Raw genomic sequence first — 16,330 nt, 5'->3', positions numbered from 1 at the left:
TCCATGTGGAATTTTGGCTACGTAGCCTGAAGTCAGACACAAATTCTTGCAATGACCCAGTACCCTGCTGCAAAGATTTCAAACTTCTGGCAGCTGTTTCCCCTTTGATTGGATCTTCAAACATCCATTTGAAATGCTGGCAGAAGCCCTGAAAGTCATCCAGCAGATGGCTCTGTTGCACTAACAAGGGCGTGGCCCAACCAGCAGCCGTGCCTGAGAGCAAACGTATCATGAATCCCACCTTCGTCCGATCAGTGGGAAAGTCTTCCGCTCTCAAACTAATAAATAGCTGGCATTGTCCCAGAAAAGCATTAAACATTGACAAACTTCCATTATATTTATCTGGCAGGGCAATTGGGCACTTCCTCCTTGGCTGGGGGGGGGGGTTTCTTGCAGCTCTCTGCAACTGCTGAATTTGGTCCGATAGGACAGCCATCTGCTGTGCGAGCTGCGTCTGGGCAGCATGCAATTGCTCCATATTTAATGAAATGGAGGCTTATCTGGCTGGAGTCAATCTGTTCTGACCCCCCCCCCTTGAACGGCTCGTTAACAAACGCAGACAAACAAGGCTAAAGAGGACTTTTTATCAGTTTTTCAGTTCAAACTGGCCTCAAGCCCAGAAAATAACGTAAACAAAACTCTGATAAGAATTCCAAAATAAATCCTTACAAGCAAGATGCACTTCTTCCGAAGTCTTCACGGAACAGTTTTACATGAAAATATCAAAGCATTTCTCCAAATGTAACAGCCATAATCACGAGTAATAAGCCAGCAATATTGTACCAGACACGGAACACACGAAGGAATGAATGAACGTATGTTGACTCCAGCAACTGGGGCGTGGCAGCATCTCTCCTTTTATCTCCAAACCGGCCTCTAACCACTCCCAGCTGCCTAATGACTCTTGATCCTGAAAAAGCTCTCAGCAGAACTGCTGAATCACTACACTGAATTTTGTATGCTGAAAAATCTCTAAGCATAACTGCTGAGTCACAACACCTAGCAGTGGTGGGATTCAAATTATTTTACTACTGATTCTATGGGTATGGCTGTGTGGGCATGGCTTGGTGGGTGTAGCAGGGGAAGGGCACTGTAAAATTTCTATTCCCACACCACTCCATTGGAAGGTTAATGTAAAATGCCCATTTCCTCCTGATCAGCTGTGACTCAGGAGGCAGAGAATAGATGGGGACAGGGACAGTCAGAAGTAGTATTTACCGATTCCCAAACACCTCAAAATTTCCGCTACCGGTACACAAACACACACACACATCTCCACAGTATGTGACAACTGAGAAATGGCTCCTGCCGGGTTCTGTTTGAAATTGACAGATATTGGATGGACAAATTCTGCATCTTTTGTATTATTTGGAACATTCTCAAAGGGAATAGATTGCACAAATTGTGGAGCATAACATCTACTGTTGCATGGTCAGATGCTGTTTCTGCTTCTGCTTTTACATCATATGGCATTCTGATGTTTCCCATTGTTCCCCAGAGAACAATTGTAGGAGTGGAGATTAATATCAGACAGGGGGGAAAAAAACAGCTCCACACACCAAGGTTCAAATAATCTAATTTATTGCTTAAAGTCTTTGCAGAGGAATATACTCAAATAATGGTCATCTTTTTCTAAATGCAGTTAAGCTTAGAAGATGTCAGGCCTGCAGTTATATTCCTTTTAGGATCTTTGGCCTGCCACACACTCTCTTATTTCATTATGCTGTTTCATTGTTGTAGTAATTGGAAGGGGGGAATAGAAAGGAGTAGAATTGTGGAATGTTTTGTTGTCATTCTTTTCTAGAAGTCCAAGGTCATCTTTTGTCTTCGCACCTCTGCACCTGACCGGAACCAGCTGGGTAGAGATGGCAGCGTGGAAGAAGGTTGGACCATGTGATGGGTTTGTCAGTATGGGGACAAGATCATGAACTTTCAATTGGTTGGGAATCCGATGTAACTTCCAGAATTGGGATCCCACAGAGGTGCTAAGATGTCTGACTTATTAAATTGGAACTTTAAGGATCGTTTTGCCTTGGACTCCAATTTAATTCTGCATGATACTTGGAACGATGACACAACAATTACAAACTCAATAAATTTTACATTTGAAAGAACACTGACAAATACAAAGTTAATGATACTGTGATAAATGTATACTTTTAAAATGGAAATATACTTCTTACTGTATTTATGTAATTCTTTAGGAATTCATGTAATGTCTGTGCAAACATCGGACATCATTTGATGTTCATCAATATCTGAAAAATCCTAACAGGGAATAAGAAACTTAGATGACCAAAATCAAGTTCACTGTACGTGATGAAAAGGAGAAATCATTAGGTTAAAGAATCCTGGGAAATGGGGAAAGTGAAGAAGCATGAGCACAGATTTTGAAATGGGAAAAATAATAAATCTCAATAATCATAAACATCCTACACAAATCTTTCTTTGACAGAAATGCCCCTCTGCCCCGATCACTAATTAATTAATGAATTTCTCTTTTTGAGTTGCTCCCTATGGTTGATCAATCTACAGTTTTTCCCCATCCAGCAGATCAAAATTCAGATAGTGAAATATCCCAGAAAGTGTGCGTCAGGGTTCCAAGTAACAGACCCAACACAATCAAAACTCCGAGGCCAAGGTGCTTCTCAAACTCCAAATTTATTAGGCATGTCATATTGGCACGTTTAGTGAAAACCCGACCCTGAAAGTACTATGGTTTTGCCCACCCAAATCAAAAGCTCTTTCCCTCAGACCAGAGATCGGCAACCCACAGCTCTGGAGCTGCATGTGGCTCTTTCATCCCTCTGCTGCAGCTCCCTGTTACCGTCACTTCCACAATTGATAGGGTATTCAGTTAGGAGAGGTAGAGGAAAAAGGACGTCATGCAAGGAGGAGACTCTATAGTAGGTAACCGAACTTCAGGTTGGCAGAGGTAAAAGGACATTATGATAGGAGACTTTGTGGTGGAACTGGACTTATGATTGGTTCCAGAATTGATCGGAGGGCTTCTGGTTACAACCTTTGTGGCTCTTTAAGTGTTTAATGTTGCTGACTCTTGCCCCAGTCCATATGTCCATCACATGGTCCAATCCGGTCACCGTCCCAACTACAGTTGGTTTCCATCCAGGCCTCCCCTGCATCTGGAGAGAATGTCCTTAGTTCCCAGAAGAAAGAATTTTATTCTGGCTATTTCCCCATCTGTCTCTATCTCCCCCTCCTGTTCCCACAGTTTCAGCCAGCCCTACTGTGGCAGCAATGAAGATGCCCCAAAATGACTTCAGGATTGACAGAGTGGACCTAGCCAAGAAGTTCAATTCAAGGAAAGCACAGGTTTTTTTTTTTAAAAAAAAAAACACCAGCCTTCTGCTGAATTGATGCAGCTGGCTGAGTCTACTCCAAGGAATTTAGGCTGATTATTCTTGGGAATTCTAATAAAGCATAACAGTCAACCTATTATTGATGCCATGGAAATGACATCTCCTTGTGCAAACTGACAGTGTGGGTAAAAACTGGGTGGAATTTGGATTGCAAGTTTATCAGAGATGTTTCATCTTTTAATCTTTCTCACATTCCACCCCAGATTTTATTTCACTTTTTATTTTATTATTTTATTTTAATTTTTACACTATATTCCACCTTAATCATTTCTACAGAATAACAGAGTTGGAAGGGACCTTGGAGATTTTCTAGTCCAACCCCTGCTCAGGCAGGAAATTCTGTACCATTTCATGTAAATGGTTCTCCATCTATCTTAAAAACTTCCAGTATTGGATCACATAAAGTTTTTGGAGGAAAATCTGTCAGAGTTTGCTGCAAAAAATCACATCCAGAAAGCACAGACAGGATTCAGCAGGATTCATTAACTTCTCTTTATATACAATTTAACACATAAGTACATATACAATACCAACAATGGTTCATCCAACATGGTAAAGAGAAGAGATTGAAAATAAGTACAACCACAGGCAGAGTACAGCAGAGAAGAGCCCAGATAGTAGACTAGATCAGTTCCCTTGCACAGACTCAGAGCTGCATAGGTAAGTCACGCCCAGGCTCCAAGCCATCTGGCATGGCTCTCAGTCACCAAATTGCATTGACCCAGTTGCATTGCCTATAAATTGGCTAACCTTGTTACCATGTATCTGCCAGTTCATGAATATTCTGACAAAGTCATTCCACTGTTTAATTGTCCTGTCAGGAAAATTCTCCTTAGTTCTAGCTTGGTCCTTTCCTTGATTAGTTTCAATCCATTGCTTCTTGTTCTGCCTTGTGGTGCTTTGGAAAATAGGTTAACCCCCATCTTCCTTATGGCAACCCCTTAGTGATTGGGACACTGCTATAATCTCACCCCAGTCCTTCTTTTCATTAAACTAGACATATCTAATTCCAACAGCCATTTCTCATGGTTTGCTCTTTAGTCATCATGGCAAAGTTAATAAACTTCCCTTCTCAAAGATGTGGGGGGGGACTACTGTTCTGTCCTTGGCTTCAAGAGCCCTAATGAAACTGAAGATATATTATCTGGTGGGGCTGCTTGGAGGTCATCCTTTGGTTGCCCCTAAAAACTGGTTGAGGATTTTCTGTGCTTTGATCCAGGTAAATAAGCACTGGGGCATCTCTTAATTGACATGTGGTGCTATATCTCAATGGGAATTTTAGCTCCACCCACCTCCATGACTGGGTCCATAGCAAAGATGTAGTATCTATGTGGAAGAGGGACTGCTTTTTCTTCCCGAAAAAACTTCAGGAAAAACTAAGTATTTAACTGGTAACTTGTTTTTTGTCCCTTTGCAGTGTCCTACCAGTGACTGCAATGGATCTTCTGATCTGCTGTTTGTACTTGGACAAATTGGCAAGTTGGAGCTATAAAAGACAGAGTTACAGCCTGCAATCTATAATAGGATGGGAAGTTTTAGCCACTCAGCTCATAAGATTAATGGAATGTGAAGGTGGCTGGTGATATATAGGGTTAAAAGTACAGTATGCTGGATTACTGCTATTAGCAGCAGGGACCACATAATTGGACCAACTTTTAAATTTTGTGAAGTATTGTTTCTACTTGTTTTGGAATGTTTAGAAGGACAGTAGGGATTTATACAATTGTAACCATGGTGAAGCCTATAAAGCCAGCTCTTTAGGGTACAAGAAAGCTAGATGACCAAAATCAAATTCAATGGAGGGGTTGAAAAGAAGAAAGGACTTGGTTAAAGAATCCAGGAAAATGGTGAAAACATATCAACGTGAGCATTTATTTTGCAATTGACAATCACAATAAATCTGTTCCTATAACATATATAGTATTATTTTTCCTACAGACAGCATTCTTTCTATTTCTTTTTAGGCAATGTCTCCGAGGCAGTATCATGATAAACTAATTTCTCTTAATAAGTTGTTCCCTAAGGTCAGGCCGCAAAATAATGATGTAGCATTTTGGCAGGAATATGCATCCCAGGATTGGAGCACTGGAGACCAAGATGGAGAAGACCTCCACAGCTACCATGTCTTTTCCTTTTGTGCTCAGAGAGGCTGAAAAGAAGGAGATCCACACACTGCAGAAGGCCAACATGCTGAAGGTGATGAACTTGGCTTCATTAAAGCTGTCAGGTAATTTACGTGCAAGAAAAGCCACAATAAAGCTGGCAATGGCCAAGATACCCATGTAGCCCATGTGTGCTTCTCTGAAAAAAAATAAGGTGATTCATAGTACATTCAAGGCTTGGTTACATAGACATAATGTAGTCAATTCTTGAACATATGAGGAAGCCAGTCATGTATCATGTGCAAGAGCAAAATTTCAGGAGGACCAAATTTTCATCTGGTTCCCTAAACTTGACTAATATTATGCAGAGCTAAAGTACCAATGAAACAGCAATATTTAGAGAGGAATCCCAACAGGGGAAGGAAGCCATCTTGTTGGAATACCATGTCTTCTCCCAAAGTATGATTGTGGGCTCAAGAGTTCAACTTCCAAGTGATTGATGCTGATATATATTGAGTTTTTGAGAATTTCCTCAGAGATTTAGAGGTACCTGTATGAAAGCTGTGGAAACATTATTTTTATTACATTCATGAGGGCTGTGCAGTGAAATATCAGCTATCGAGGAGGAAGGGAGGGAGGAACGAAGGGAGGGAGGGAGGGAGAGAAGGAAGAACTCCATAAAAACAATACAGGTTGTCTACAGAACCTTGCAAGAACTCTCGGGGGTCGTGCTAAGACCAGATGACTTCAAAGAAAATTTGATCAAATTTGAAGCAAAATTTCAGCTTCCTTAAAGAAAAAAACTCAGTCCACTTGCTTTTTAAAAAAGCATCTTTGTGGCTACTGTGACTCCTCTGCCATAGAAACTATAGCACCAGAGCTTCCAGCTGTCCCAGGGATACTTTCCAGGTTCTGACTAATGAGCTCAAGCAAATCAGAACTCCAAGGCTGGATTCTTCCTTAATATTCCTAAATATTTCCCAGGGTTTCTGCATAAGTAAAATAGAAAATCATTCCCTCCCCAAGTGTAACTGGTCACATTGTCCAATTAAATGATTTGGGGGGGCTACCTTGGTACTCCCATTCTACATATTCTGACATCTATGGAGATGACCTTGGTTCCAAAGAGAAAGATTGGTGCTTTTTCTGGCAGGACATTCAAACTTCTCCCCACCCCCCAATCCCCACACAGACATCTCAACAATATATGGCAACAAAGAAATGAGAAATGGCAACTGCCAGGTTCAGTTTGAAATTGACAGATATTGGATGCACCAAATTCTGCATCTTTTGTATTATTTGGAACATTGTCAAAGGAAATAAATACCATAAATTGTGGAGCATAACATCTACTGTTGCATGGTCATCTGCTGCTTCGCTTCTGCTTTTACATCATATGGCATTCTGATGTTTTCCATTGTTCCCCAGAAAACAATTGAAGGAGTGGAGATTAATATCAGACAGGATTAAAAAACAGCTGCACACACCAAGGTTCAAATAATCTAATTTATTGCTTGAAGTCTTTGCAGAGGAATATACTCAAATAATGGTCATGCTTTTCTAAGATGCAGTTAAGCTTACAAGAATTACAAACTCAATAAATTTCACATTTGAAAGAACACTGACTAATACAAAGTTAGTGATACTTTGATAAATTTATGTTTTTAAAATGGAAATATACTTCTTCCTGTATTTATGTAATACTTTAGGAATTCATGTAATGTCTCTGAAAACATGGGATATCATTTCATGTTCATCAAATCTGATAAAACCTAACAGGGAATAAGAAACTTAGACAACCAAAATCAAGTTCAATGCACGTAATGAAAAGGAGAAAGCATCAGGTTAAAGAATCTTGGGAAATGGGGAAAATGAAGAAGTATGAGCACAGATTTTGAAATGGGCAAAAATAATAAATCTAAATAATCATAAACATCCTGAACAAATCTTTCTTTGACAGAAATGTCCTTCTGCCCCATCACTTATATGTTAAATATAGGTATTAGTCATTCTAGTAATATTTTCAGCAATTCTTCGGAGCCAGAAATTAATTTCTCTTTATGAGTTGCTCCCTGTGGTTGAGGTCGGGACGGAAAACAATGATGTAGCATTTTGGGAGGAATATGCATCCCAATAATGCAGCGCTGGAGACCAAAATGGAGAAGACCTCCACAGCTACCATGGCTTTGCCTTTTGTGCTCAGATAGGCTGGAAAGAAGGAGATCCACACACTGCAAAAGGCCAACATGCTGAAGGTGATGAACTTGGCTTCGTTAAAGCTGTCAGGTAATTTACGGGCAAGGAAAGCCACAATAAAGCTGGCGATGGCCAAGATACCCATGTAGCCCAAGACACAGTAGAAGAAGAAAGCTGACCCCTCATTGCATTGTAAAATCATTTCTTGGGGCTGTGAATGCATGTCCAACTCCGGGAATGGGGGAGATGTCGACAACCAAACAATACATATACATACTTGGAAGAAAGAGCATGAGAGTACAATAGAAAAGGCCAATCTTTTCCCCACCCATTTCCTCATCTGAGAACCAGGTTTAGTGGCCATGAAAGCAACAACTACCGTGGTTGTTTTGGCCAGTACACTAGAAATGGCCACCGAGAAGGTGATGCCAAACATTGATTGTCGGAGAAGGCAGGTCACTTTTCCAGCCTGGCTGAGGAATAGCAAAGAGGAGAGAAAACAGAGCAAAAGAGAGACAAGGAGGGTGTAGGTGAGGGACCTGTTGTTGGCTTTGACAATGGGAGTATCTTTGTTCTTAATAAAAATTCCAAGAATCCAAGAGGTCCAGAAGAAGAAACCAAGAGCTGTTGAGGCTGAACCAATTCCTAAGGGTTCTTCAAAAGTTAGGAAAACCAGCAGTTTCAGTTTACATCCATTCTTTTCTTTATTTGGATAATGATCTTCTGAACATTCAAAACAATCATCCATATCTGGAAGGAAAATCAAGGATATTTTTTCATCAAGGCATTGCATATTACTGAAAATTATCTTATTAATTTTATTCATCAAAATAGTTTGTTAAAGTTTGCTTGAGTCTAATGAAAAATGGTAGATTTCCTACCCTACCATTTTGATTTGAAATCTTCCCTTCTGGACATGGAACACAGTCATAGCAGCAGAACTGATTACCCTCAATCCCTTTCTTCCAGGATCCAGGGAAACAAGGGTCATTGCATCGAGAAAGTGGAAGAACCTGATGATAAAGATAAAATATTTTGAAATTGGAGATATTTAAAACAGTTTGTAATTTATCTCCTTTATGGAAGAGAATTACTTTTGACTTCCCAAAGGCTTCTTATTTGATCAGTAAATAAAATCATGACATGTTGACAATCTTTTGTAAATGCAAACCAAACATGCAAACAATGCTTTTACACTGCAATATCATTTTTTTCCAATTCAATGAGTGCTTGATCATCAACAGCATTTGAAAAGAATATGCCTTCGTTTCTTTTAAAAATGAGTAATCAGATTTTGAAAGAGACTAGGCTGAAAATGGAATCATCATGGATTAAGGCATGGTTGATTCACTAATTAGGTACCTGGTTAAAAGCTAGATTCCAAACAATCACATTTTCATCAACCCATAATTCCTTCCCTTTTGGAGCCTTTAGATCCAGCTTTCCAACTCTAACTCTCTGAAAGGATCTATTTGGAAAAGTGATCAAGTTGGTGATGTCGAATCCACCAGTTGCTTCCCCTTTCTCATTCAGAAACACTCTCTCCCCAGCTGAATTGTTAAAAGAAATGCCTTGAAGAAATGAATGGAGCTAATTGAAAGGGAATAAAAGAGAGAGGGAATTAAAAGCAACGTAATAGAGAAGACAAAAAGATATCCATGTTACATTCACTCATTCTGCCCTATCCAATAACTATTATTAAATACCTAAACTTAGAAATTTTATAATCAATATTAAATGGAAATATATATGTCAACTCTTTGATTTATTTGATATTATTTTAAGGAAATATAACAATGCAGAGAATCGGAAAGAAAATAGCCTTTTGGAATTATATCACTTTATCCATTTACTAACAAAACTAATTCAAGATAGATAATGTATAATATTTACTCATTGGTACAAAGCTGTTTCAGAGTCTGAGGTCTGGTTAATTTCCAGATTTTAGAATTTGAGACAGAAACTTTCTTTAATAGATAAATGAGAGTTAGAATCTGATAGAGACTGTTGCAAATATAAGGTTGTTTCATACTATGCATGCTACATTTAAAAAGGGCCTACTATGCCTCTAAATATCCCAAAGAGACAGAAAACTAAGTTAGTCACTTAGCTGGAGAATTGATTACTTTTTGAAGAGATAACAAAAAGTAATATAAATTATCCTTTTAACTATTATTGTTCAAGTTATGCTGATTTATTAAATATTATTTATCATTTGTGGTATCTATTTTATACTGAACTACAGAACACAGATGCAAGATACCTTGAATGTTTTCTAGTAATAAGCCAGCTCAATGAGAAGATCCTACAACATTTCAAACAAATGGCTGTCTAATAAACAGCTTGTGACCCAAAAAAAGCTTCTTCCAATATGTTAAATACAAGAAAAAAGACAAGGAAACAATTGCTCCATTGCTGGGACAAAGTGTCAAGAAGGTACAATCAACAGGGAGTAAGCAAAACAACTCAATTTGGGTTTTTTTGCCACTGTCTTTACACAAAGAGAAACAGCAATCCAACATATCAAAAACAACCCCATAAAAAACAGATTAGGAACAGATGTTAAAATAGGGAAGAAAATTGTATATGAGCACCTGTCTACCCTAAATGAGTTCAAATCACCTGGATAGATTACACCAGAAAGTTCTGAAGGAACTGGCAGATGAGATAGCAGAACCACTGAACTATGTCTTTCAAAGATCCTAGAGCACTATGGAACAGCCAGAGGACTGGAAAAGAGCTGATGTAGTTCCTATCTTCAAAAATGGAAAAATATAGATCCAGGAAACCTCAGAGCTATCAGCCTGACCTCAATATCAGGGAAGGTTCTGGAAAAGATAATCAAGCAATGAATCAGAAAAAAACTAGAAGCCCACAAAGAAAAAAACAAAAACCAACATGGTTTTGTCAAAAAGAGATCATGCCAGACTAATCTTGTTGCATTCTTTGGCAAAGTGACAAAATTAGTTGATATACTTGGACTTCAGTAAGGCATTTGATGAAGTAGACCATAACCTACTACTAGATAAAGTACAAAATGTGGGTTAGACAGCATCACCATCAGATGGATTCATAACTGACTGACCAACTGCACTCAATGTGTAGTCGTCAATGGAATTTCATCTACATGAAGGAAAGAATGCAGTGGGGAACCCTAAGGCTCGGTTTAAGGCCCAGTGCTCTTCAACATCTTCATCAATGACTTGGAGGGGGGAACAGATGTGGAACTCATCAAATATGCAGATGACACCAAACTGGCAGGAATAGCCAACACTCAAGAAGATAGGCTCAAGATACCGAAAGATCTTGACAGACTTAAACATTGGAGGCTATCTAATAAAATGAAATTCAATAGTTAAAAAAGTAAGGTTCTACATTTAGGCATGAAAATAAATACAGGTAGTGTTTATGTAGTTCCTTGCTCAAAAGTAGTAATTTTTAGGAGGGATTTTGGAGTCTTGGTGGACAACATATTTAAATATGAGCCAGCAGTGTCCAGATACTGCCAAAAAAATCCATCCCAGTTCAAGGCTGCATAAAAAGAGGGAATAAATAAGGATCACTTGAACAGTTAATACCACTTTAAATTACCTTCGTAACCCCATACAATACTGCCTTCATATTTGGCTGCCACAGTGTAAAAAAAAGATGCTGAGACTCTAGAAAGAGTGCAGAGAATAACAATAAAGATGATTAGGGGACTGGAAACTAAACATATGAAGAACAGTTGTAGGAATTGGGTAGATTAGAGATTAGATAACCATTTGTCTGAAGTGGTGTAGGGTTTCCTGTCTCAGCAGTGGGTTGGACTAGAAAAACTCCAAGGTACCTTTCAACTCTGTTATTCTATTCTATTCTATTCTATTCTATTCTATTCTATTCTATTTCTTTTGTAAATATCTGCTATTATGGAGCACCCAGAATTTCTGAAAGCAATTTTTCCTCGACTAATTACTGTCAAGAAAGGGTTCTATTTCTATTTTTTTCCACCCATGCAGAATATATTAAGAGTTTCCACAATGGGTTCTAAAGGTAATTCTATTTCAAACTTCTGATTGAAATAAAAGTAGCCTCCAGTGCAAGTGGAATACCTGCCAAGGCTGTAGCTGTGGAAGATCAGGGATTTTAATCATCATGGTTTTCCTCCTATTGAACCTCAACATGTCTAGAGCCTGCAAAGCATGAGCCACAGCATAAACAGCATTGTAGACGCTGTAGCTTTGGCCAGTCATTTCCATTTCAAACAGAGGTGCTGGAAGGTCCTCCAGCTTCATCTCCTCAGTGCATCTCCTACTGTGTATTTCTTGTAACTCTGACTTTGGAAATGAACAGTCAAATGACTGTTCCCAATTATCCTGTCGAAACCCATCTCTGGAGTCTGAAAGAGGATTAATTGTCTGAAGAAATTCCCTGAAACCTGCAACAGCTGTTGAATGAATGGTGAAGGAAAGAGCCCCATGGAACATCTTGAGATCTGAATTGATTGTAACGCCTGATAGTACAAAATCAATCATTGCAGTCATGATCCACACCTTCCCAATTAAGGCAGTTTCCATTCTTTCAGGATCTGATATAAATATAACAAATCCTAGCCATATAATTACACAGGATGGTCCATAGACAAGAAATGCATTAGAATTGCTATTCAACATATTAATTGAAGTAATGAAAATTTGTAGATAGGTTTCTTCCACGTTTTCAAAGTGTATTGTTGGATCAAGCCTTTCTATGAATTCTGAACATATTCCATTCTGTGAAAGTAAGGGCTGCATTTTCTGTAAGAATTTTTCTCCATCGTTATTACGAACAGAAAATATCCCAATCCATGTCCACCTGAAATGGTGAAGGAGTTGGATGATCCCAATGTACTGCTGGTCCTCTTTGGGGACCATGAAATAAAGTGAAGAGGGCTTACTGGTCTGAAATTCCTCCTGAGGTAATGCGACACAAGTCAGCTAAAAGAAAGTCCAGTTGAATTCTGATGAGACTTTTGTTCAAATTTAATTTTTCCAATTGTTTTCATTTAACATATATCCAAGGAAAATTGTTGTCCTAGCATTTCCTAAAGAATATAGGGGGGAAAATATTTCAATCATATGCACTAGATCAGGGGTGACAATCTCAAGGCCCAGCGGCTGGATAGAGTCTAGGGAGTTCTTAGATCTGGCCCACAGGGCTTCCCTGGAAACAGTGAAGGACGAGCCCCCGTGCCTCAGCCTGGCCCTCTCAACCTCCATTTTAGCTTTCAGCGTGCTAGAGGATGTTCTCGCAGCCGAAAAAAGAGCTCGCGAGAGCCCCCTGTGCCCCTCTGGTCGGACCTAAGTGTAGTACATAACATTATCTGCTACAATGTCCCACTTGTCAATGACTAATTCAGCTTCAAACACAAAAACACATGAGCACACAATACATGCAAACTTAAGGTAAAATGCTTCAAACTCGATTTCAGAAAATATGACAACAGAACTGTCCATGCCTGGAATGCACTACCTGACTCTGTGGTTTATTCTCGAAATCCACAAAGCTTTAACCTTAGACTGTCTACTATCAACCTCTCCCCTTTCCTAAGAGGTCTGAAAGGGTCCTGCATAAAGGCACCAGCGAGCCTACTGTCCATGTCCTAATGATCCTTTTATATTTGTATCCATTTCATGTATTATAATCCTGTTTATACTTACATATGTTATCTAATACACACTTCACAAAATAAATAAAAAAAATAAAATCAATTATTTTAGCAAACAAATTCAAATATTCAAATAATAGCTATTCCTTATATTCACTTTGTGTAACTGACATGGTAGTTTCAAATAACAATGCTAAATATTTGACATTAAGCCATGCAGAACATTCCAACACTTATTAACGCAAACCTAAGCCTAATTTTTATGTATATAAATTATTCCATAACAACAATAAGATTATGAATTTTCTTCTAAACCCCTTTTGAATGTACTTGTGGAATCTTTAAGAATCCTATAATTTCAGCTATATAAGATGATGTGGCAAAATCCAGTCCCCCAATGATAGCCTTGAGATTCTTCTGGCTATCACATTTGTAGTTTGGGACAAATTCCTGGTATTTAAAAAGCAGGTCCAGAGTGGTACGATAGGTCATCCTTGGGTTGTTGTAACTATCATAGATATGGAACCCGAGAGTGACATTGGGTAAGATCTGGGAGTCCTCATTGATCTCCTTCACAGCAAAGGCCAAGGCAAGGATGTTCTGGTAGAATTTCATTATTATACTGCAAAAGATTTAAATATCTCATTGGAAAAAGAAATTTATTATTCTCATAAGCAAGGTTGCATCATTTCTGTATGAATAACTAACATTTCTTTCTCTGATGAAAGTATCAAAGTAATGTGTTTTCTAACATGCTGAATAATTTGTACAACAGCATATGTACAACAAAATCAATTCCATCATATATCAGTCATTTATTGTATATATTTTGTTAAGAATGATGATAAAGATTTAAAACAAATATTACAAATGTCATTCAGAAGATGTTTTCCACTGAAACTTTATACATTATATTACAAGTTCTTTAAAATCAAGTAAAAAACCAAAAAGTGTACTCTCTCATAACTAGAAGGACAAGATATAACCCCTATATCGATACTCTCATAAGAAAATTAGAGGAAACAGATTAAGATTAGGAAAAGAGGAAAAAATCCTTACAATGGTATGTCATAAGGTGTTATAGAAGGATATTCCTTAAAATCAATACCAAAAAGGTTGTAATAGATGTGGGACGTCATCCCTCCAATCACAAGGTCACCAGGTTGGTACCACTCATGAGGAATAAGGAAAGCATCACTTGCAGGACAGCTCAGCGTCCCTATTTTCTTCATCAAGAATACTAGGAGCAGCAACATCTACACTCTTGAAAATGTCTCTGTCTTTCATCATGATTCCTTCAAATTTATATCTGAGAGTGCACCTAATCAGAAAACCTATCATTGTCTATTAGGATGCCCTTGAGATTGCCAATTCGTTTCCTGAATTACATCAGGATTTGAGCATGTATTCTGACAGAGGAGAATAAATGGGAGGAAACCTGTAGGAAGGACTCTGAAACAAATCTGTGCCAATCCCCCTGGGGTTCAAAATGCATTGATTGTTGCTGAATTGAAATATCCTCCTGTTCAGTCTTTGACGTTTTTGCCTTGTTCAGAAAATATGGTGGTTTCTGTAGGAGATAATTACTTTGTTGTTGATACGAGAAAAGATAGATGATGTTTAAATGCTTTTTGAAATACACAATTGCTAATAAAATGTACAGAGGGGAATTTGCTATGCCAAATACACCTGACTTTTGGAATTTATATTCTGTTTTACAATAAATAATAGCTGCAGTTCACTCTCCTTTGCATAGGATTAAGATGCCTAGCAGTGGTGGGATTCAAATTATTTTACTACCTATTCTATGAGCATGGCTTGGTGGGCCTGGCTTGGTGGGTGTAGCAGTGGAAGGATGCTGTAATATTTCTATTCCCACACCACTCCATTGGAAGGTTAATGTAAAATCCCTATTTCCTCCTGATTAGCTGTGACTCGGGAGGCAGAGAATAGATGGGGACAGGGCGAGTCAGAAGTAGTATTGACTGATTCGCAAACTAATCAAAATTTCCCCCACAGGTTCATCATAAACTGCTGAATATCACCTCCAATACCTAAATATTTTGCCAGTCCCTCAAATAATTATTTCCAGGGTTTGCTTCCAGATCCCCCTAGATGGGAACTGATGCCTCTTTTTCCCCACAATGGTAGTTTGGGTGACATTTTTACTTATGTTAGCCATGAGAAAGTAGCATTTTCCTTAGCATTCCCTAAATTTAAATTTTCAGTTGCTTAACAATATACTTAAGAACTGGGAGAAGATTATGAAATAGGGCTCAAGCAAATGATGAAAGCAGTGGCAGAGGAAACTGCTGCAGGGGCTTTAGTGGTTAAGTATTTGAACTGTTACAGCATTTAAGAACAGTTTTAGAAATCATCCCTAATACTTGCTGAGTTCTTGGTAGCATCTTTCCTTTGGCATCTTTATCTGTCCCTCAGTTTAATATTCCCTATTTCAAAAAGAGGCAATGCCTGTGCTTCTGTGAAAAGAAATTAAGGTGATTCGTAGTACATCCAAGGCTTGGTTAAATAGACATGTTGCAGTCAATTCTGGAACATATGAGGAAGCCAGTCATGTATCACGTGGAAGAGCAAAATTTCAGGAAGACCAAATTTTCACCTGGTTCCCTAAACGTGACTAATCTTATGCGGAGCTAAAGTACCAATGAAAAAGCAAAATTTAGAGAGGAATCCCAACAGGGGAAGGAAGCCATTTTGTGTAATACCATATCTTTCCCAAAGTATGATTGTGGGCTCAAAAGGTCGACTTCCAAGTGATTGATGCTGATATATAATGAGTTTTGAGAATTTACTCAGAGATTCAGATGGAACTGAGAAAGCTGTGGAAACATTATTTTTATGAGATTCATTAGGGCTGTTGAGTGAATTATCAGCTATCAAGGAGGAAGGGAGGGAGGAACGAAGGAAGGGAGGAAAGGAGAGAAGGAAGAACCATCTAAAATCAATACAGGTTCTCTACTGAACCTTGCAAGAACTCTCAGGGATTCTGCTAAGACCAGATGACT

The 16,330-nt window shown here is 38.6% G+C and overlaps 1 protein-coding gene across 1 annotated transcript; it reads right to left on the bottom strand.

Moving 5' to 3' along the window:
* Positions 1 to 7,517: 7,517 nt before the first annotated feature.
* LOC148046778 (vomeronasal type-2 receptor 26-like) lies at positions 7,518 to 13,919 on the bottom strand. The gene is made up of 5 exons (XM_087714948.1): positions 13,635 to 13,919; positions 11,973 to 12,633; positions 11,270 to 11,337; positions 8,565 to 8,691; positions 7,518 to 8,428 (listed from the first exon to the last, which is right to left on the bottom strand). The coding sequence occupies exons 1-5, from the start codon at positions 13,917 to 13,919 to the stop codon at positions 7,530 to 7,532; spliced, it is 2,040 nt and encodes a 679-aa protein (XP_087571074.1). The 3' UTR covers positions 7,518 to 7,529.
* Between the last annotated feature and the right edge of the window lie 2,411 nt (positions 13,920 to 16,330).

The sequence above is a fragment of the Thamnophis sirtalis genome, unplaced genomic scaffold (genome assembly GCF_051295495.1).
Source record: "Thamnophis sirtalis isolate CommonGarterSnake01/CBP01778 unplaced genomic scaffold, rThaSir2_p1.2 scaffold_4, whole genome shotgun sequence".
Lineage (NCBI taxonomy): Eukaryota > Metazoa > Chordata > Lepidosauria > Squamata > Natricidae > Thamnophis > Thamnophis sirtalis.
The sequence above is the reverse complement of the archived record's forward strand: the minus strand, read 5'-3'. Positions and strand labels throughout refer to the sequence as shown.